General features: G+C 42.2%; 1 protein-coding gene across 1 annotated transcript; it reads left to right on the top strand.

Moving 5' to 3' along the window:
- The first annotated feature begins 444 nt into the window (after positions 1-444).
- Positions 445-11,077, top strand: C5H20orf173 (chromosome 5 C20orf173 homolog). The gene is made up of 4 exons (XM_073236685.1): positions 445-3,236; positions 3,963-4,141; positions 4,551-4,602; positions 5,241-11,077. Exons 1-4 carry the CDS (start codon positions 3,177-3,179, stop codon positions 5,448-5,450), a joined length of 501 nt encoding a protein of 166 aa, XP_073092786.1. The 5' UTR covers positions 445-3,176; the 3' UTR covers positions 5,451-11,077.
- Positions 11,078-24,255: the final 13,178 nt, after the last annotated feature.

Consider the following 24,255-nt stretch of genomic DNA (forward strand, 5'->3'; position numbering starts at 1 on the left):
AATGGATAACTTGTAAACTCCCTGAATTTTCAGTATATTTCCCAACCACACAGAAATCCACTGGCAAGGGACAGAAGCCTTACTGGCTCAAGATGTTTAATTAAGCATAACCTATGACCATTCATAGGCTGACTGCTGTTAACTATGTTGAGCCAAGGTGACCCCCCTAACCCTTCATGTTCTTTTATTTTTTATTTTTTATTAAGGTATGATTGATATACACTCTTATGAAGGTTTTGCATGAAAAAACAATGTGGTTACCACATTCACCCACATCATCAAGTCCCCACCCATACCCCAATGCAGCCACCGTCCATCAGTGCAGCAAGTTGCCAGAGATCCACTATGTCCCTTCTCTGTGATACACTGTTCTCCCTGTGATTCCCCACACCATGTGTACTAAACATAATACCCCTCAGTCCCCTTCTCCCTCCCTCCCCACCCACCCTCCCACACCCCTCCCCTTTGGTAACCACTAGTTCATTCTTGGAGTCTGTGAGTCTGCTGCCATTTTGTTCGTTCAGTTTTGTATCATTGTTGTACTCCACAAATGAGGGAAACCATTTGGTACTTGTCTTTCTCCACCTGGCTTATTTCACTGAGCATAATGTCCTCCAGCTCCATCCATGTTGTACCCTTCATGTTCTTGAGTTAGGCAAATCATTCTTAGATATGATACAAAAGCATGATCCATAAAACAAATTGGACTTCATCAAGATTAAAGTTTTGGCACTACAAAAGACACCATTATGAAGATGAACATATTAGCCTCAGACTGGGAGAAAACATTTGCAAATCATATATGATAAAGGACCTATATCCAGAATATATAAAGAACTCTTAAAACTCAATAATGAGATGAACAACCCAATTTAAAAATGGACTAAAGATCTGAATAGATATTTCACCAAAGATACATGAATGGCTAGCTAGTAAGCTCATGAAAGGATGCTCAACATCATAGGTCATTAGGGAATTGCAAATTAAAACCATAACAAGATCCCATTCCATACCCACTAGACTGGCTGTAATCCAAAAGGTAGACAAAAACAAGTGTTGGTGAGAATGTGGAAAAATCACAACCCCTGTTCATTGCTGGTGACAGTGTAAAATGGTGCTTCCATGTTGGAAAATCATCTAAAAAGTTTTCTAAAAAGTAAAATATAGATTTACCATATAAGCCAGCAATTCCTAGCTAGCCAAGAGAAATGACAAGGCAAGTCCCCACAGAGACTTGTAAATAAATGTTCATAATAGCATTATTTGGCATTATTCATAATAGCCAAAGAATGGCAACAATCCAATGTCCATCAACTGGTGGATGAATAGATACAAGGTATATATATACACACAATGAAATGTTACTCAATGACAAAAAAATAGCTAACTACTGGTACATCCTACAATATAAAACTCAAAAAGATTATACTAAGAAAAAGAAGCAGGCACAAGAAACTGCATACTGTATGATTCCATTTATATGAAATAAGTAAATCTATAGAGAAAGTATGTTAGGGATTGCCCGGGATGAGGAGTGGGAGTGACTGCAAGTGTGAGTGAGGGATCGCTGCTGGAAATGTACTATATCCGGATTGTGGTGATGCTTGACCAGCTGTATACATTTACTAAAAATCAGGGAATCACACACTTATGTGTGAATTTTATGGTATGTAAATTGTTCCTCAATGAAGCTGCTAAAAAGCAAAGCAAAGCTAAAATTTTGAGATGTTTGAACTTCTAAAAAGGTCATATTTACCAGGGGCTAGAGGAGAGAGGAATGGGGAATGACTGCTTAATGGGTGTGGGGTTTCCTTTTGGGATGATGAATGTGTTCTGGAACTAGATAGTGGTGAGGATTGCATAACGTTGTGAAAGTGCTAAATGTTACTGAATTCTACACTTTAAAACAGTTAAATTGGAAATTGTTTTAGTGTTTTACAACAACAATACAAAGGATTATATCAGTTGATATAAATAAATGAAACATCAATAGAGTTGACTATGTATCTTTTTCTAGATGATTTTTTAAAATTTTATTTTGAGGTTTATAGGCACATAAGAAATTGCAAAGATAGTAAAGAGGAGATCCCATGTACGCATCACCCAGTTTCTCTTAATGGTAGCCTCTTACCACATAGTACCAATAGTACATCATCCAAACCAGGAACGTGACATGGGTATAAAACAATTAACTAGATTACAGACCTTACTCAGGTTTTTTTGTGAAATATTTTTTATTAAGGTATCATTGATATACACTTTTATGAAGGTTTCACAAGAAAAACAATGTGGTTGCTACATTCACCTGTATTATTGAGTCTTCCCCACACGCCACTGCAGTCACTGCCCATCAGTGTAGTAAGATGCCACAGTCACTACTTGTCTTCTTTGTGCTATACTGTCTTCCCCATGATCCCCCACACACACACCATGTGAACCATGTGAAATACTTTGATTTAAATTGTTTTGATTTAAAAAAATGTTCTTGAACCTCTTTTTTTCTTAAATCTTAAAAGATTTTTTCTTTGTTTTTTAAAAATCTTCCACAGGCTAGGACTGAATTAAGGGATTGGTAGTGGAAGTGAAGGGAAGAAGATGGTTTGGAGAGGGGAAAAATGGATTAAAAAATGGATTTGGACATTGTAAGGGAATGGGAAATCAAGGATAGCACATGGGTTTCTGGCTTGAGCAGTTGGGTAGAGGGACATTTATTGAAACAGAGAAGTCATAAAAAGGGATTGTTCTGAAGGGAAAATCATGAGTTCAGTCTCAGGCTTGTCTCTTGAGACATCTAAGTCAAAGTCAAATAGGCTGTTGGATAGGGAGTCGAGAGGACAGAAGAGAGGTCTGAGCCAAAGTCACACAAATGGAGAGCAAGCAACACACATCCACTGTATTTAAGTTCCTCTCAATTCTGTTTCTGTATCCATAAATGTTTATTAATTCTAATCTTAGGGATGCAGAAGAAGACAAGGTTGATTCCTGAATTCATGGATCTTGCATTCAGTGTAGGCAGCTTGTGTACTACAGGCTAGGGTGGTGGCTTGTCTGGGCAGGCTAAAGGAGAGAAGTCATAATGTGTACTTTGTGATGAGACCTGTGATATAACTAGTTGCATGCAGGACCCCACTCAGAGCTAAGCCTTCCTCCTGCAGGGCAAATACAGGACATACCTTATGTTACCTCTCTGCCTCTCACCTTCTATCCCAGGCCCACAGCCAGAGTTCTCTTTAGAGGTGAGCAGATGGATAGGGAGGCAGGTGGTGAGGAGTTGGGAGGAGGTGTGGTGTAAAGGGATGGGGAGCTGTGGAGGCCAACAGGACAGAGGGATGCTGGGGCCATTTGCAGTCTCAGTTTCTCATCCTTCGCAGTCCCAGGTAGCGAAGCCAGTCTGCTGCCTGCCCCCGGAGCCACTGCCTGGGCCAGACATGAAGCGCTTATGGCCAATTTTTGTCCTGTGGGTCTTCTGGACACTCATCTTTTGGCTGATGGCCTCCTGCTTGGATATGAAGCCTGCATTGGCACCCCAGGAGAAACTGATGTACTTGGTACCATGGTGTTGCAACTGTCCTTGGTCCAAATTCAGGAAATGTGGCTGCCCATCTGGGACCCTCAATGACTCCTCCTGCCACCACATGGTTAGAGAACAGAACTGGTTTGGTGCACGCTATGAGAAGGCAATGGGGTCCTTCACTGGAGCAAGAGAGTCCATGATCTCTGACACTGGCTTTGATGGTGGGTCAGTGGTCAACACTGTACCCAGTCCCATCCCCTGTCCCTCACAGGCCCAGCCCATCTCCCACTTTCCAAGCCCAAACCCCTGGCTTAGTGCCTCTCCCATCCTCACAGCCTCAACCCCTGACCTCCAGATGGAGGCCTCACCCACCCAGGTCTGCTTTCCTTCTACTGAGAGCTGATACTTGGGTCCCAGCCCCTAGTCTCCTCCCTCCTGCTGTTTTCAGGGCAAGTACTCAGCAAGTAAACTTGGCAAAGTATGGGAGGAGCTGTTCAAGGTGATTCCTAGATCCTCTGTGAGCCATTTTGATCCCTGCTGTCAGACTTGTGCTCTGGTGGGGAACTCGAAGATCCTGCAGGGCTTGGGCCTAGGCAACATCGTGAACCACCACACCACAGCCTTCAGGTGGGTGCTGAGGAGAGGGCAGGGAAGGAAGCTCAGGTCCGTGCTCAGAATTCTGTCAGTTTCTGGTCTCCTTTCCAGGAGGAGCCAGGCTCTTGTGCACGCTTTTGACACAGTGGCAAACAAAACCTTGGGATGCTTCATTCATCCCAGGAAGGCCAATGCCCAGGGTTCCTGGAGACAGTTTGTGCTGCTAATGCTGAGGCTCTCTGGGCTGGCCTGGACTTCAGATGCTCTGAGTGAGGAGGTGATGGTTTGGGAACATATTCGTAGTGCAGGGAGGAGGGGAGGTCACTGCAGGGGAAGACAGAGGGGCTCCAGGGTGACCCCCTGCTGCCTTACTGGGGGTACCTACAGGACCTTCTCAGGTCTTGGGCTGCTGAAACTCCTCCACCTCCCAATTATTTCTTAGATTTAAGAAGATGGTCTGGTTCCCTAGTGGAATGGGAGATAGCAAAGACCAGGTAAGGGGACAGGAGAGAGGAAGATTGGCTGTGGAAAGGGCCCCAGGTTGCCCCCTTTCCCTTTTCTTTAGGTCCTGGTGATCAGTTCCACCTTCTTCAGGGTGACTGGCTGGCTAACAGGGTCAGTATCCGTTTCTGGGGCCCATGGCTCTGCTCTGTGCTTTACATACCTGTGACCAGGTTAAGAAAGATTCTTGTCCATTCCTCACTTAAAACTTCTCTTTCCTATACCTTTAGCATACAGTCTAAAAATTTCTGTCTGGCTTTTAAGACCTGACACAGTATACCTCTTCCTGGCCTCCTCTCCCTCATGCTCATACCCTGGACTCCTTGGCATTCCCCCAAACACACCAGCTGACTCTTGCCTTCTCACACACTGCCCTCTGCCTGGAAAATGCCCTCCTCTTGTCTCTCTGAAGAATCTGCTCTTCCTCCAATATGATGAGGAGCAGCTAGTTGACACTGTCTTTTCTGGACTCCAGGGTCACTGTGTGTTCAGTCTGTCTTCCCTGGAGGTGAATTCTGTTCTCCTCCCAGCTCCAGGAGGCAACCTGTCACACATAATGTTGGATGAGGGGAGGTGGGACAAGGACAGGAGTCAGGCAGCTGACACATACATATATCTTCTCATTCACCAGGATGCCGGCTTTGGATTTAGATCAGAAAAGCAAGGGAAGGGATTTCATTACTGGGAGGATGTTAATAAGACCTACGGCTTCAGGGAGATACTGCCCATGCCTAGCATGGAAGCAGAATTGGAAGTCAGCGAGTGTGTGTGGGCAAGCTCACCACCCGCAGATGACAGACACCTTGCCAAGTCCGCACACACCCTAGTCCTTGGGGCCTGAAAGCAGGGGAGTCTTGGGATTGCTGCAGCAGGACTATGAGGACTTTTAGGGGTAAAGGGCAAGAGGAAATTGTATGGAGCTCAATCTGGTACTGAATAAAATCCCGGCCTGATTTTCATACCTGTGAGGACAATGTCAGGGGAGGAAAGGCCAGACTTGATTTCCAGATGTGAGGGGCAATATTTACATTAATTTGCATGTCTGGTACCCTGAGTCATGCAGTGGTATAAATTTAGACCCAACCCCATGCAAAATGCAATCCCAGACTGAGTTCTTGGAGAGATTCCTTTCCCATCAGATAAGAGAGGAGCTGCATCATTTCACCCAATGTTGCAGGGTGGCATTTTTCCTAGACCAGCTTTTCACTGATGGTACAGCATTTGAGGTTCCCAATTTCCAATTCTCTGCCTCCTCTGCCCACATAGGCATTAAACTCCTAAATTCCTGGGCAGCCACTCAGACAGTTTTTCAGTTTCTCTTTTCATTTCTGACATCTGGCACTCCCTGGTATTTTTTTTAACTCTGCTCTGCTTTTAAAATAGTTTTTATTAAAACAGTAAGGATATATATTCTTGTAAATTTTCCAATTAGCTCAGGAAATTAGGAATGGTAGTTGCCTCTGGGAAGGAGACTGGGTAGAAGAGATGGATTCTTTCTTTTCAACTGCTTTTGGTACTTCTCAGACTATGTACTACAAACCCATGTTATTGAATTTAAAAAATGTAATACTATGTTTTGACTAGCAGTTCTAGGTTTATGCACTAGGAAAGTTTTCAGGTTATCTTTTAATTCATTATTTTGCTAGAACTGGAGCCAAAACTAAGTCTTCATAGCTCTCCTGCAGTTCCATGAGCAGGGTGTGTATGTGATAAGCCAGCAAGTTTCCTGGGCAGCAGCTCATTGCATTATTGCTGTGGAAAACAGTTTAAACATAAATTACCATATGAGCCTGCAATTCCACTTGTAGGCAGATACCTAAGAAAAATGAAAACATAAGTCCACACAGAAATTTGTACATGGGTGTTTATTGCAGTACTATTCACAATAGCCAGAAGGTGGAAACAGCTGAAATATCTATCAATGGACACATGAATAAACAACTTGTGGTATGTCTATACAATGGAATATTTTTCTGTCATTAAGAGGAATGAAGTATTAATATATACTACAACTTGGAAGAACTTCAAAAACATTATATTAAGTGAAAGAAGCCAGACACAACAGATCACATATTGCATGATTCCTTTTATATGATAAATCTAGAATAGGCAAATCCATAGAAACAGAAAGCAGATTAATGGTTATCCAGGGCTGGGGGTAAAAGAGAATGTTGAGTAATTATTTGATGGGTAGAAGGTGTTTTTGTGGGTGTTGAAAACTCTTGAAAGTAGGGAGAGCTGATGGCTGGCTGCACAATACTGAATACACTAAATACCACTGAACTGTACACTTAAAAGTTTCATTGAATATTTCATGAATCTCACCTCAATAAAAGCAGTTGCACAAAAATACATATAGTGTGATTACACTTAAAGCATTCAAAAACATACAAAATTAAGTAAGACACAGTTTATATTATATATAGATATGATAAAAAGAAAAAGTCAATGGAATGATAAACACAAAATTCCAAATAGTGTTAATGTCTGGTGGTGAAGGAGCACCCAGGGTCACATTAATGATGTGCTGTCCATTAAAGGAGGTATGTAGGTGTTTTTTTCTTCTTATATTCTCTTACATGTATTTAATATTTAACAAAATTTAAGACAGATAAAGAAGGAATCCTTCATCCATGCTGTAACATCCATGAAGCTTGAGGACATTATGTTAAGTGAAATAAAAAGACAAATACCCTATGATTCCTCTTATATGAAGTATCTAGTCAAATTCATAGGAAACAAAGTATAGCAGTGGTTTCCAGGGGATAGGGGAGGGGAAATGGGGAGTTATTGTTTAATGGGTATAGAATTTCACCTTTGCAAGATGAAAAAGTTCTGGATACCTGTTTCACAATGTGAATGTACTTAACATTACTGAACTGCACACTTAAAAATGGTTAAGATAGGAGAGATTCAAGATGGCAGCATGAGAGGTGAGACAGAGAACTCGTCCCCAAACCATAGATTGTGCGAAAATATAGTTAATACAACTAACCCTAAAAAAGCAACAGGAAAGAAGGCTGAACCAGACTGCATACAGAGCTTACGAACAGAGCAGACCTCATGAAATGGTAACATACCAAAGCCTTGATCTGGCAGGATCCAAGCCCTACCTCAACCCCAGCTCACCAGCGGGAGGAAGAGAAATGGAGTGGGGAGTGGGTGGAAACCTGGGACTGCTGAACACCTAGCCCTGGAGATCTGCTTTGTGAGCAGAAACCTACAGTGGTGCTCTGGAGGATGGGGAGCTGGGATAGGCGGAGTGCTTGAGAGACAGATTCTGGTCATTTGTGAAGGATGGGATCCACATCAGCCGCTCTGGGACAAGGGAAAGGCAGATAGTCTGAGAGGCTTCCTACCAGTGAGGGGGCTGCTGAAGGGGCGGGGCTTGCACAGAGCTTGCTGTGCGGGAGAAGGGATAGGGGAATAAGGTTGTCTGGGGGTGCTCATTGGTACGCAGATTGGTAACTTTGAGGAGCTTCAGGTGCTGCTCCATCCCCCTGGCAGGCTACTTGGCTCTGAGGCTCCCCCACTGTGATATGTAGCCTGCCGAGCGGCAGTCACTGCACTGGTGTCAGGCCAGTCAGAGGGAGGCCCCACTACAACAGCTAGAGACGCAAAGCACAGAGGCTTACACCTGTGTGCTCAGCCCACTGCCTCTGATACTGGAGACACACAAGGCAGATGGGAATCAGGAAAGAGATCTTTCCTCCCCCCAGGCACCAGCTCTGCTTCTCTATGACCCCCAACCTCACTCTAGGGGCTGAGCAGCTCCAGAGACTGGAGCTTCTGGGCATTAGAGGACAGCACACAGAAATATGAAACATCAAAAGAACATCAAAAGAGATTTTGGTTCAGACCAAAATCTCACAAACCCCAGAAAAAGGGCCAAATGAAACTGAACTCACCAATCTTCCTGAAAGAGAGTTCAAAATATAAATCATAAACATGCTTATGGAGGTACAGAAAAATATTCAAGAACTCAGGAACAAATTTAAGACAAAGATTCAATCATTAAGCAATTCCATATCTGAAATGAAACATACAATGGAGGGATTTAACACCAGATTAGATGTAGTAGAAGAGATGGGAAATGGAATAGAAATTAGAGAAGAGGAATACAAAGAAGCTGAGGTACAGAGAGAAAAAAGAATCTGTAAGAATGAAAGAATATTGAGAGAACTGTGTGACCAATCCAAATGGAACAGTATTCGCATTATAGGGGTACCAGAAGAAGAAGAAGAGAGAAAAAGGATAGAAAGTGTCATTGAGGAGGTAATTGCTGAAAACTTCCCCAATCTGGGGAAGGAGATAGTCTCTCAGGCCATGGAGGTACATGGATCTCCCAACACAAAGGACCCAAGGAAGACAACATCAAGACATAATAATTAAAATGACAAAGATCAGGGATAAAGACAGACTTTTAAAAGCAGCCAGAGAGAGAAATAAGATCACATACAAAGGAAAACCCATCAGGCTATCATCAGATTTCTCAACAGAAACCTTACAGGCCAGAAGGGAGTGGCATGATATATTTAATGCAATGAAACAGGTGGGCCTTAAACCAAGAATACTCTACCCGGCAAGGTTGTCACTTAAATTTGAAGAAGGGATTAAACAATTTTCAGATAAGCAAAAGCTGAGAGAATTTACCTCCCAAAAACCACCTCTACAGTGCATTTTGGAGGGACTCTATAGATAGAAGTATTTCTAAGGCTAAATAGATGTCACCCAAGGGATAGACAAAGACTACAGAATATGATTCATATCATACATAAAATGGAGGAGGAAGAAAAAGGAGGAAAAGAAATCTTTACGCTGTGTTTGTAATAGCATATGAAGTGAGTTAAATTAGACTGTTAGATAGTAAAGAAATTACCCTTGAACCTTTGGTAACCATGAATCTAAAGCCTGCAATGTCAATAAGTACATACCTATTGATAGTCACCCTAAATGTAAATGGTCTGAATGCACCAATCAAAAGACATAGAGTCACTGAATGGATAAAAAAACAAGACCCATCCATATGCTGCCTACAAGAGACTCACTTCAAACCCAAAGACATACACAGACTGAAAGTAAAGGGATGGAAAAATATTTCATGCAACTAATACGGAGAAAAAAGCAGGAGTTGCAATACTTGTATCAGACAAAATAGACTTCAAAACAAAGAAAGTAACAAGAGACAAAGAATGACATTACATAATGACAAAGGGGTCAGTCCAACAAGAGGATATAACTATTATAAATATCTGTGTAACCAACACAGGATCACCTACATATGTGAAACAAATACTAACAGAACTAAATGGGGAAATAGAATGCAATGCATTCATTTTAGGAGACTTCAACACACCACTCACTCCGAAGGACAGATCAACCAGACAGAAAATAAGTAAATAGACAAAGGCACTGAACAACGTATTAGAACAGATGGACCTAATGGACCTCTACAGAATACTCCATCCAAAAGCAACAGTATACACATTCTTCTCAAGTGCACATTTTCAAGAATAGATCATATATTAGGCCACAAAAAGAACTTCAGTAAATTCAATAAGATTGAAATTGTACCAACTAGCTTCTCAGATCACAAAGGTATGAAAGTAGAAATAAATTACACAAAGAAAATGAACAAGCCCACAAACACATGGAGACTTAATAACATGCTCCTAAATAACCAATGGATCAATGACCAAATAAAAACAGAGATCAAGCAATATATGGAGACAAATGACAACAATGCAAAATCTGTGGGACACAGCAAAGGCTGTGCTAAGAGGGAAATATATTACAATACAGGCCTACCTCAGAAAAGAAGAACAATCCCAAATGAACAGTCTAAACTCACAATTAATGAAACTAGGAAAGGAAGAACAAATGAAGCCCAAAGTCAGTAGAAGGAGGGACATAATAAAGATTAAAGCAGAAATAAATATAATTGGGAAGAATAAAACAATATTAAAAAATCAATGAAAGCAGCTGGTTTTTCAAGGAAATAAACAAAATAAATAAACCTTTAGCCAGACTTATCAAGAAAAAAAGAGAGTCTACACAAATAAACAGAATCAGAAATGAGAAAGGAAAAATCACGATGGACACCACAGAAATACAAAGAATTAAGAGAGAATACTATGAAAAATTATATGTAATAAACTGGATAACCTTGAAGAAATGGACAACTTTCTAGAAATATACAACCTTCCAAGGCTGATCCAGGAAGAAACAGAATATCTGAATAGACCAATTACCATAAGGAAATTGAATTGGTAATCAAAAAACTACCTAAGAACAAAACCCCTGGCCAGATGGTTTCACTACTGAATTTTCTCAGACATTTAGTGAAAACCTAATACCCATCCTCCTTAAAGTTTTCCAAAAAGTAAAAGAGGAGGGAATACTCCCAAACTCATTCAACGAGGCCAACATCACTCTAATACCAAAACCAGGCAACGACACCATAAAAAAAGAAAAAAAATACTCAACAAAATATTAACAAACCAAATTCAAAAATATATCAAAAAGATCATTCATCATGATCAAAGTGGGATTCATCCCAGGGATGCAAGGATGGTACAACATTAGAAAATCCATCAACATCATTCTACTACATCAACCAAAAGAAGGACAAAAACCACATAATCATCTCCATAGATGCTGAAAAAGAATTCAACAAAATTCAACATCCTTTGTGATAAAAACTCTCAATAAAACAGGTATAGAGGGAAAGTACCTCAACATAATAAAGGTCATATATGACAAACCCACAGCCAACATTATATTTAACAGTGAGAAGCTGAAAGCTTTCCTTTGAGATTGGGAACAAGACAAGGATGCCCACTCTCCCCACTTTTATTCAACATAGTTCTGGAGGTCCTAGCCACGGCAATTAGACAGCACAAAGAAATAAAAGGCATCCAGATTGGTAAGGAAGAAGTCAAACTGTCCCTGTTTGCAGATGACATGATATTGTACATAAAAAACCCTAAAGACTCCACTCCAAAACTACTAGATCTAATATCTGAATTCAGTAAAGTTACAGGATACAAAATTAATACACAGAAATCTATTGCATTCCTATACACTAACGATGAGCTAGAATAAAGAGAAATCAGGAAAACAATTCCATTCACAATTGCATCAAAAAGAATAAAATACCTAGGAATAAACCTAACCAAGGAAGTGAAAGACTTATGCTCTGAAAAGTACAAGACACTCATGAGAGAAATTAAAGAAGAAGCCAATAAGTGGAAACACATCCCGTGCTCTGGACAGGAAGAATTAATATTGTCAAAATGACCATCCTGCCTAAAGCAATCTACAGATTCATTGCAATCGCTCTCAAAAGACCAACAGCATTCTTCAGTGAACTAGAGCAAATAGTTCTAAGATTCATACGGAACCACAAAAGACCCCGAATAGCCAAAGCAATCCTGAGAAGGAAGAATAAAGCGTGGTGAATTATGCTCGCTGACTTCAACCTCTACTACAAAGCCACAGTAATCAAGACAATTTGGTAATGGCACAAGAACAGATCCATAGATCAATGGAACAGACTAGAGAGCTCAGATATAAACCCAAGCATATATGGTCAATTAATATATGATAAAGGATCCATGGATATACAATGGGGAAATGACAGCCTCTTCAACAGATGGTGTTGGCAAAACTGGACAGCTACATGTAAGAGAATAAAACTGCATTGTCTAACCTCATACACAAAAGTAAATTTGAAATGGATCAAAGACCTGAATGTAAGTCATGAAACCATAAAACTCTTAGAAAAAAACATAGGCAAAAATCTCTTGGACATAAATATTAGCGACTTCTTCATGAACATATCTCCCCAAGCAAGGAAAACAAAAGCAAAAATGAACAAGTGGGACTATGTCAAGCTGAAAAACTTCTGTACAGCAAAGGACACCATCAATAGAACAAAAAGGTACCCTACAGTATGGAAGAATATATTCGTAAATGACAGATCTGATAAAGGCTTGACATCCAAAATATATGAAGATCTCACGCACCTCAACAAACAAAAAGCAAATAATCCAATTAAAAAATGGTCAGAGGAGCTGAACAGACAGTTCTCCAAAGAAGAAATTCAGATGGCCAACAGATACATGAAAAAATGCTCCACATTGCTAGTTATCAGAGAAACGCAAATTAAAACCACCATGAGAGATCACCTCACACCAGTAAGGATGGCTACCATCCAAAAGACAAACAACAACAAATGTTGGCGAGGTTGTGGAGAAAGGGGAACCCTCTTACACTGCTAGTGGGAATGTAAATTAGTTCAACCATTGTGGAAAGCAGTATGGAGGTTCCTCAAAATGCTCAAAATAGACTTACCATTTGACCCAGGAATTCCACTTCTAGGAATTTACCCTAAGAATGCAGCGCTCCAGTTTGAAAAAGAGAGATGCACCCCTATGTTTATTGCAGCACTATTTACAGTAGCCAAGAAATGGAAGCAACCTAAGTGTCCATCAGTAGATGAATGGATAAAGAAGATGTGGTACATATACACAATGGAATATTATTCAGCCATAAGAAGAAAACAAATCCTACCATTTGCAGCAACATGGATGGAGCTATAGGGTATTATGCTCAGTGAAATAAGCCGAGAGGAGAAAGACAAATACCAATGATTTCACTCATCTGTAGAGTATAAGAACAAAGGAAAAACTGAAGGAACAAAACAGCTGCAGAATCACAGATCCCAAGAATGTACTAACAGTTACCAAAGGGAAAGAGACTAGGGAGAATGGGAGGGTAGGGAGGGATAACGGAGGGGAAGAAGAAAGAGGGTATTATGATTAGCATGTATAATGTGGGGGGTGGGGGAAAGGGGAAGGCTGTGCAACACAGAGAAGACAAGTAATGATTCTACAACATCTTACTATGCTGATGGACAGTGACTGTAATGGGGTTTGTTGGGGGGACTTGGGGTAGGGGAGAGCCTAGTAAACATAATGTTCTTCAAAAAAAAAATGGGCAGAGGAGCTAACAGACACTTCTCCAAAGAAGAAATTCAGATGGCCAACAGGCACATGAAAAGATGCTCCACACTGCTAATCATCACAGAAATTCAAATTAAAACCACAATGAGATATCACCTCACACCAGTTAGGATGGCCAACATCCAAAAGACAAACAACAACAAATGTTGGCAAGGATGTGGAGAAAGGGGAACTCTCCTACACTAATGGTAGGAATGTAAGTTAGTTCAACCATTGTGGAAAGTTATATGGAGGTTCCTCAAAAAACTCAAAAGAGAAATACCATTTGACCCAGGAATTCCACTTCTAGGAATTTACCCTAAGAATGCAGGAGCCAGTTTGAAAAAGACATATACACCCCTATGTTTATCACAGCACTATTTATAATAGCCAAGAAATGGAAACAACCTAAGAGTTCATCAGTAGATGAATGGATAAAGAAGATGTGGTACATATACACAATGGAATATTATTCAGCCATAAGAAGAAAACAAATCCTACCATTTGCAACAACATAGATGGAGCTAGAGGCTATTATGCTCAGTGAATTAAGCCAGGCAGGGAAAGACAAGTATCAAATGATTTCACTCATCTGTGGAGTATAAGAACAAAGCAAAAACTGAATGAACAAAACATCAGCAGACTCACAGAACCAAGAATGGACTAACAGTTACCAAAGGGAAAGGGACTGGTGAAGATGGGTGGGAAGGGAGGGATAAAGGGGAAAAAGAGGTATTACAATTAGCACACATAATGTAATGGGGGTAGGGGGACACGGGGAAGACAGTATAACACAGAGAAGACAACTAATAATTCTATAACATCTTATTATGCTGATGGACAGTGACTGTAATGGGGTATTTGGTGGGGACTTGATAATAGGGGGAGTCTAACCATAATTTTGCTCTTGTAATTGTACATTAATAATACCAAAAAAATGCATTCAAGTAAACTAGAAGATCTAAAAAAAAATAGTTAAGATAAGTTTAGTTAACATCAATCACTTCACATACTTAGTTTTTTTCTTGTGGGGATTTTAAAGGTCTATTTGCTTAGTAACTTTCAAATATACAATACAGTACTGTTAACTAGACATTACATCCCCAGAAGTTACTTATCTTATAACTGAAAGTTTGTGCCTCTTGACTACCTTTACTCATTTCTACCTAGCCTTCTCCCCATCTCTGGCAACCATCAATCTATCTATTTCTATGAGTTTGCTTTTTTTAGATTCCACATATCAGTGAGATCATACAATACTTGTCTTATTTTACTTAGCATAATGTCCTCAAAGTCCATGTTGTTGCAAATGGCAGGATTTCCTTCTTCTTTATGGATGAATAATATTCCATCATATATATATAGCAGAAAAATACTCTTGTCATAATATTATCAATAAAAGGAGAAAAAAATAGAGACATATAGCAGGCCAATACACATGAGAAAGAGAAAAATGGTTCTTTCCACTGGTAACAAACCCCAGATAGGTGGAGTCAGGGTCCTTTCTCCCACTAAGGGACCCCAAACAGTTCCCCTTCCTACACCATGGAAGCTAGAACATGAGCATGTGACCTGTGTGGATTCAATCAGGTGGTTCTTTCATGAACTCTGGAATTTGATGCTATGGTGCAAAAGTGCATAATCAGAGAATATTCTCTATGGCAAGTCTGAACTGGGCAGGATGTCTGTATCCATTATGTATTGCTTCACAATAAACCTCCCTTAAAATGTAGTGACTTAAAACTGTTATTTATCACAATTCTGTGGATTGATGGAAGTTTTTCTAATGGTCTTATCTGAATTCACATACGTGGAAGCTGATAGCTGGTGGCTTAGCTCAGTGGTCAAAGATAGCTTTGCTTACATGTCTGGGCCTCTGCTGGGATAGCTGGAATTGCTAGGCAGCTGGCCATAATCTTTCATCCTAGGCTGCTTGTAATAACAAGGGAAAGTGGAAGCTGCAAGGTCTGATAAGGCTGAGGCTATAAAGTCACACAGCTTCATTTCTGCAGCATTCTGTTGGTCAGATCAAGTCATAAAATGAGCTCAGATTTGAAAAATGGGGAAATAAACTTCTCTTCCTAATAGGAGGAACTGAACAGAATTTGTGGCCACACTTAAACTACAATAGTGCCCCACAGTATAAAGGGTCCAGTTGTTGTGGCAGCCATGATGACATTCCAGGCAGCCATTCCTGGGGTATCTTTGACTATGACTTGCCTCCCTTGGTTAGAACTGGTTCTCTAGCTTTCACATCTATTCTGTAAACTGCTAGGTATTTAACCAGTGAGCTGTTTTCCTGCTTAAGTTTACCACAGACTGTTTCTGTTTCTGAGACCAAGAATTCCAACTACTGCAGTTAACAAGGATGAAAAAATCATACTCTTGTAAATATCACTGAAGGCTAGAAGATGATGGAACATGTGTCCAAACTCTGGAACTGTTTTCCACCTAGAATCCTTTATACCCAGCCAAACTGTCAAGGCCAAGGGCAGGGTATTATTTCCCTAGGGCTGCCATAACAAATTACCACAAACTAGGTAACTTAAAACAACAGAAATTTATTCTCTTACAGTTTTGGAGTCTAGTAGTTCAAAATTCAGGTTGGTTCCTTTTGACCGTTCTGAAGGAGAATCTACTCCATGCCTCTCTCCTAGTTTCTGATGGTTGCTAGCAAGTCTTGTCAGTTTTTTGGCTGTAGACACAGCATTCCAATCTCTGCCCCTGTCTTTACATGGCACTCTCCCGTATGTCTTCCCAAATTTCCCTCATTTTGTAAGGGCACCACTCATTGGATTTGGGCCCATTCTCATTCAGTATGACCTCATTTTAAATTAATTAAATCTGCACATTCATAGGTATCAGGGGTCAGGACTTGAACATATATTTGGGGGGGTGACACAAATCTACCCCACTATAGGCAGAATAATGACTTTCTGAGACATGCAGGATTTGCATGTTTATCTCCTATAGACCCTTTCTTAGGAAATTATGATGAACAATAAAAGGAAAATTGTCCTAGTTTACTACTAGACTCTATATAACAAACAATATCTAGTCACAATAATATAAATACTGATAATGATTTTTGACTTTTAGAATCAGACTACAGTCCTCTGCCATCCAAATAGTGGATGAGCAAATGAAATGCAGCTAGTGCAAATGGGAAATTGAAATTTCAATGAATCTAAATTTAAAGATGAACACAATTCAGATACTGTGAAACTCTGAAGTATATTTGTTATAACTTGGATTTGTAAATCTACCTTTTAGACTGTAAAATTTTATAAAATCTATATAGATCATGTATTTCTGATGAAAACTGAGTGCCCAAATTCAGAAATACTGTGAATATAAAATACAATTCAGATTTAAAAGATTTAGTTCCAAACAAGAAGAATGCAAAATATCTCTAATTTTTTTTTTTTTTTTTTTTTTTAGGAGAGTAAGGTACAGGCTTTTATTTAGAAATAAAGTGAGAGGAAAGAGCTCCTGGCTCAAGTCAGGAGGGGACAAGAGAGCCCCTCTTTAATATTTTTATAGCAAGTGCATGTTGAAATGATAGTATTTAGACATAGTGGGTTAAATATATTATTAAAATTAATTTCCTCTTTTTATTTTTTTTTACTCTTTGGCTACTAGAAAATTATATATGTGGGTCACATATTTCTTTTTGATAGCACTGCTAAAAAATAAAACATGTGAAACTTAAGGACAACAGAATGCTTATACAACAGAATATAATGTTACCTTGATGATGAAAAAGTGCAAAACACCAAAGTTGGGAAGTGTAAAGGGAAAAGAACTGACAAACACAAGTATAGAGGTATGACAATCTCATCTTAGAGAAAAGGGCTTCGGGCAATCTTTTCTTTAAGTGACAAAATGAGAAAAAGAGGTTAGGGCCCATTAAGCAGAGTTACAACGTAACTAAGTGATTATTACTAAACAGAGGGCATGGTCGTAGATAGCAGGTGGTCTCTACATCACATCATGATATAGTGGTATGTTATTTAGTGATATGGAAGCAAATGCTAGAATAGTTGGAAGGAGGGAGGGCAGGAGACAGCCTCTCCACCTTAAAAGCCTTCCTGAATTAGGTGATCTTTTTTTTTGAAGAAACAATTTGCATTGTATTTACCTTGGTAACAATTCTCAAAATGAAAACAAATTCAACCTCACAGGTTTTAAGGTTGAATACACCAAACAGGCACTTTTGTCAATATGATGAATTCTCTCTGGCCCAGGACTTTCCAGTTGGCCCTTCCTTTCCCCACTCTGCCTCCTGCTTATCCAGACCAGGCTTGACTCCCTCCTTGCCTTCCTGTTCCCTTGATGCTTGAATTCCAAGCCTCCCTTGTTTGCTGAACTCTGAGCTGAATGTCAAAGGGAAGGAGGGGAACTTACCAAGAAGCCTGCCTGCACATGCCTACAGAGTCTGACTGGTTTCATGAAAGCTTTGAAAGGGCCACTGAGCCTCTGCAGAGGTCAGAAGAGCTCATGTCCTTTGAAGCTCTGATACTGTGGTTGGTCAGTGCACTGTTTTGGTCTCTGTGCAGTCCCTGCACTTGATCCCAGTCCCCAGCCATCTCTTCCTTTATGGCCCCAGGCTCTAACCTTCTTCCATGGGTAGTAGGAGCCTGGAATATGCCCCTAAATTCCTCACTCTTATGTTTCTATGAACTTCAGGGCCTCGAGTCAAAGAAGGAGTTTGAGAATCAGAAGCAGCAGCCCAATGAACTGTCTCCAGACCCCCAGTGGGCCATGTGGGGTCTAGCTGCAGGACCTGTGCAGTGGTTAGAACCTCCAGGCTCCTACTGGGCTCTGGCCTTGGCTTCAGGATTAACCAACATGACATGGTCCTTGGGTGGGTGGAAGGTAGGAGGTGGAGACCAGGAAGGTTAGGCCAAATCCCCCTTCTCCCAAAAATGTCCATCTTGGTCTCTTTTCCAGGATGAACCAGGCCCCTGTCCAAGGCTTTGAGATGGACATGGGGAACAAGACCACCATACATAGTATGTATCCCAAGATAGCCTGTACCGAGGATCCTGGCACCCAGGTCCTACTTCCTGTGAATTTATCTGGTCTGAAGTGGTTCATGAAAGTAATGCAGAAACAGGACAATGTCTGGAAGCCAAGAAACCCTGGGTATGTTGATGAGGGGGCCATTGTAGTTGGTGACAGAGGGGACTCCAGGGAGAAACTTGCTGGATATTGGGGTACCCCCAGGGCTTACCTAAGCTTGGAAGCTGTTGTGTCAAATGACTCTGAAGCTCCACCCCCCTAATCTGTTTCTAGATTTCATATAGTCCAGTTCCCTGGTGGAAGTAAATAGAGCAAAGACAAGGTTAGGGACCCAGGTGGAAAAAGGGGAAGGACTAGGAGGTTGTGGCTGTGGGGAGCCGCAAGAAAGATCTCAGGTACCCTCTTCCATTGTCCCCAGGTCTTGGTGACCAGCCTCACCTTCTCCCTGTAAGTTCAGAACCACTGGCTGGGAATACATGGTCAGTTGCCTTCCTTGGGGTTCATGGCTCTGCTGTATGCCTTGCACACCTGTGACCAGGTAAAACATCTGCAACTCACAGAACATCATCCCTCTGTTATTAAAAAGTCTTTTCCTAGGGACTTCGGGTTAAAGTTTCTGTCTGGCTTTCAACACCTGGCACCCTTTGAACCCTCCCCAGCCTTCATACCCTGGGCTTCTTGGCATTCCCCAAATATACCAGTTGCCTCATGCTTTCTCACACACTGCCCCCTCTGCCTGGAAAATGCCCTGCTCTTCTCTCCCTGAGGGATTCTTCTTCTTCTTCCAATATGATGAACAGCTAGTTTGATGCTGTCTTTTCTGGGCTCCGGGGTCACTGTGTGTTCAGTTTGTCTTCCCTAGAGGTGAACTCTGTTCTCCTCCCAGATCCAAGAGGAAGCCTGTCATACTAGATGTTAAATGAGTATGGAGAAATGATAAGGTGGGCATGGAGGCAGGACAGGATCCAGCCTGCTACCCCATGGCCTCTCCCATGGTCTTATCCCATCTCCCAGGTATCCTTATTTGGTTTTGGGATAGACCAGCTCAAGAGATGGTCCTATTACTGGGATGATAAATACTGATTCAAGAGCAATATGTACAGCTTTGAAGAAGAGCAACAGGTCATCCTTAAGCTGCAGTGTGAGGGGAAGTTGTTATCTACAGTTGACATGGTCCACAGCCTGTTCAGCCCACTGGAGGCCCCAGGAGGGTGACAGGTAGTCAAGGGGACCTTGGGATGTCAAAGGGATTGAAGTGGACCCTTTCTCTCACTGCATTCCTGGTGGCACTAAAGGGCTACATTCTATTCCAGCAAACGTATCACCATGTGACTCATATACTTACTTTATCAGAAAATAAAATTAAATGAGAAAGGGGGAAAAGAAAAGTTGAAAACCAACCAAATGGACCTCACTGTATATCAAATTAGTAATATAACCACCAGAGAATTCTTTCAAGTTCATTTAGAACTCAATATACTATGTATCCTTTATAGGATATAGTCTGTGGATGAAAAGAACTACAAAGAAATTTTAAACTTCACTCAATGGATTCATTACTATACTGGTATAATTTTTTAAACTATAATAAATATCATGGAATAAAGTAAATGGACAATTATATTAATATTATTAGGAACCAAATACAGAATCAGACAGGTATAGTAAAAACCCTGTAGCATTAAATTCAAACTGGCAATAATATTATGAACTCAATTTTTAAATTGTTTTGTGGTAAAATATACATAAAAATTACAATTTTAACAATATTAAAGTATACAGTTCAGTGGCATTAAGTTCGTTCACAGTGTTAGGCAACCATCACCACCTTGAACTCATAATTTCCAAAATATATTTTATGCTCTGTCACCTAAATGGCCTAAAAGCTATAACATTCCAGTAGCAATGACCAATCCTGGAGCTCAGATTTTGTTTTCTAAGTACTTTCATCCCACTAAAAGATTCCAGGTCTGGACAGGAAAAGCACAAGGAAAACCTGGACATCAAATCTGGGACAGTTTGAGCATCAAAAATAGCCAATTGTTATGATTGAATCACAGTGAATACAGAAAAATTATTGAGTCTATAATGATAGAGAAATAAAGACAATTCATCGGAGGAGACTATTATATCAACCAGTGGCGGGGTGGGGGGATGGGGGGAGCATTTGCCCTGCTTTTTTGGTAGAAACAGTAATTCAAGGTAACCAAATAGCGTCTGTTAATGAGGTTTCCAGTTGTTGGGTATCCAAAACAAGGATCCACTACATTCTACTCCCTTGGCTTCCCAACAACACACAACCCAAGCAAATGCAAATTCCTTCACACAGTCGAGAGCACATTTACCTACCTTCCCCAGGGCACTGAGCTGTACAGGGTGTTTGGCTCAGAGCCAAAGTCCAAGGACTCTCCCACAAGTGTAGGTCATGTTAGCTTCCTATTGTCATCTTGCTCCAGATGCTGGATCCATTATGGCATTGTACAAACATATAATTATTTAGAGGAACAGAGTTACCCACTACAAAAACAGTTTTAAAAAATTGGTTGCCACTGGAGAAAGGTTGAAAAAGAATGGGGTGGGAAACTGCTGCCTTCTTTTCTATTTTAAGTTTTTGGCTGTGTGCTTGCAATTGTTTCACTTTAAATAAATGAAAAGCAAATCTACCAAGAAAAAGTATAGTTGGATAGAAATTTACTTTTAGCCACATTACAAAGTTTTCCTGTAGAATCTTTTCACAGGAGGGACTAAAAGGCTCTTCATCTCCCCTGTGTCTCATGTGTGACAACCCTGCTTTGGGAATAGTTGACACCCCTCAGGGGGATGCAGCACACCTGCGTTGGCACATATTCTTGTCCTTCTTGTTCCTGGCCCCATCACACTTGATTTCTCAGCCCTCTTGCCAGCTGGACCCTGGGCTGACTGTCAAGGTGAAGGTCGTCTTATCCACAGTCCACACGCAGGGACTCGCAATGGGACTTGTGGAGTGGGGTGCCTGACATAACTGGGCTGGCATGAAGGACCCCATTGGGCATCAACTTCATGGAGGCCCCAGGATAAGCCAAATGTCGCTTTTCCCTTGTCGGGCTTGGAAGGTGGCTATGGAGGCCAGAGGTGAAGTGTCAGAAGGAGGTGTGCGAGGTGATGGAGGTCATCAGACCAGTGGGACGCTGGTGGAGTCTGTGACCATTGCTTCCTACCATTCCCAGGGTGTAGTGTCTGCGTCAGCCTGCCACTTGCGCTATACGTTGTCCCAAGGGACAGGAATGAAGCCTTAGTGGTGGGTTTTAGGCTTGTGGGCTGCCCTGATGCTCACCTGTGGCCAGTGTTTCTGCTCTTTGGTTAGAAAGCTCTAACTTGAATGGGCCGGCTGGTACAACTCCACAGGCCTGCCACTGCTCCCAGGACCTGCAGCTGCATCTCGACTCTATGAACCCAGTGGATCCAACTGGCTTGACAAACACTTTGAAAGGGCCCTCAAGTCCTCCTATCCCCCAAGATGTTGTGATGCTTTCCCCTGGCCTCACCGATGAGTGACTGGTGAGCCCCTTCTGGGCATCCAGTTAACTCTGCGAGTGTTTATCCATCTCTAGGCGCTGTCCCCCGAGATGAGCTCTGCCTTTCAGTGCCCATTGTGGGGCTTTGTGACACACAGGGCTAGTGAGTATCTGTCCAATGAATGAAAAGCTGGATTAGAGGCAGGGGGCAGCAACTTGCCCACCTTATCTCACACACAGGGTCTCTATTTGGGGTTGGGGAGATGAGCTGACGAGGTGGGCTCTGATACAGGGAGAGAGTTACATCCAGAGGCTCCAGCACAACTTGTCGAGCCGTAACACAGTATCAGAAGGCAAGGGAATCAGCCTACTTGAATGTGAACCTGCTCTTGGCCAGCAACAAGCCTTAGACTCTTGGATCTGACTGGCTGGCATATTCAGATACAGGAGCGATTATGACAGGGACCTAAGATAGGAGTTACAGTAGTAATCCAGGACCATCGGGCACTGCATAAAAGCTTTCCCTCATCCCCTCACGTTAACTACTAGCAGTAATTAAGAACCAAACTTAACACTAATTCTCATCCCCCTCCTTTCCTCCACACATTGGCCATGTGCTGGAGACAGGGAGCACCCAATCTCAAATGACACATCACACAGCCTTAGCAGAGGCTCACATCTCTCCATTGGCCCAACCCATTCACCTTTTTACCTCCAAGCTCTTCCACCCGCATCAAGCTTCAGGCCCTATTAAGGCATATAAAGAGCTAGTGGCATTGGTAACAAAGGACTAAGGAGAAAGGTCATAATCATAATGTCCAAACGGCAACAGACTACTGATAACTGAATTGGGTGAGATCCTTGGGGCCAGAAAGCACAACTCTCCCTTCTCTGGAGAAGCCTACCTTCTCATCCTCACCTTCCTTAAGCTCTCAGCAAACCCAGGTCCCAGCAGGTTAGAGGGAGTGAATTCCAGGGCCCCAGGGCCTTGAGACCTCGTGTTCTTGTCCTTTTTCTTTGCTCACTTTCTAAGTGTGGGGAGCAGAGCTGATCCACTACCCCTTCTGCTGTGCCCCAGGATTACAGAGGGTCTCATTGCTTGGAGCGCACTAACCACCCTGCTTCTTCCTCCCAGCCCCTGCCCATTTCCTCTGCTCTCTAGGACCTGGGGTTTGCACAGGGCTCAGCTACTCCATTCTTCACAGTCCTGGAATGAGTAGGTGGTGGATCAGGAGGTAGGCGGTAAGATATTGCGGGGGTAGGGGTGGGGAATGGGGTATGACAGACAGCTGAATGTGTCGTCTGTCCTAAGACCCAACAACTAAACCAGCTGCCTGACAAGGGGCTGTCCCATGGGCTGGTCTGGTCTAAGACCTGCATGCAAAATCCCAGGCCGAGGGTTGCCTTACTGTTTTTGTGGGTATCCCCACCTCCACAGATACTTCTGGAAGTTTTGCTGCTGGCCTGAGCTGCAGAGGCTCTGTGGCTGCTCACCAAAGTACCACATAGCCTGCTTGTACCAGCAGGGTGTCTGCCTGGTTTGACCAGTGTTTCCAGATGGTCCCTGAAGCTCCTGAGGGAGTGGAAGACCACCGTCTCCATAGGCCCTGGGCTCTGGGCTGCATCCCCTCCCTGACCCTTCTCTACTCTAGTGGGGCCCAGCCTCCTCTCTGTGCTGGAACATGCAGCTATATAAGTGGTCTGTGCTCTATTCCATAGGCACCAAAGCTGGGAAACTCAACCCAATTACAGCTGATCTCCAGTCCGCTGCAGGCCCCGAGACCCACCCATGCCAGTCCTAGGCTACACAAGGGGAACTCATGGAATCTCGGATATCCATTGATGAGCACCAGTGTGCCAGCAGGGCCAGGTGGCTGAGGGCAGTGAGCAGCACCAGGCTGTGAGTTCCAGTGCCTTCCTGACTTCCTGTCTCTGCAGAATGAACCAGGCCCCACTTCTGTGCCCTGCAAACATGGCCAACGGAACTTTCCCGCACACAATGCAGCTGGGAATACCCCCAACCTGGCAAGCAACCCACAGGCTGCTGGTGGTGCTGCAGCTTCCAGATGTAGTGTGGGCTGGAATGGTCCCGAGCTGAGATGGAAAGGGCTTGTTGCAACTG

The sequence above is a fragment of the Manis javanica genome, chromosome 5 (assembly GCF_040802235.1).
Source record: "Manis javanica isolate MJ-LG chromosome 5, MJ_LKY, whole genome shotgun sequence".
Lineage (NCBI taxonomy): Eukaryota > Metazoa > Chordata > Mammalia > Pholidota > Manidae > Manis > Manis javanica.

Bases quoted from the DNA above. Each gene is read 5' to 3' on its own strand.
- C5H20orf173 (XM_073236685.1), top strand. From the start codon at position 3,177: ATGTTACCTCTCTGCCTCTCACCTTCTATCCCAGGCCCACAGCCAGAG. The intron at 3,237-3,962 runs GTGAGCAGATGG...TGCTGTTTTCAG, and splicing joins AGCCAGAGTTCTCTTTAGAG to GGCAAGTACTCAGCAAGTAA. The intron at 4,603-5,240 runs GTAAGGGGACAG...CTCATTCACCAG, and splicing joins TGGGAGATAGCAAAGACCAG to GATGCCGGCTTTGGATTTAG.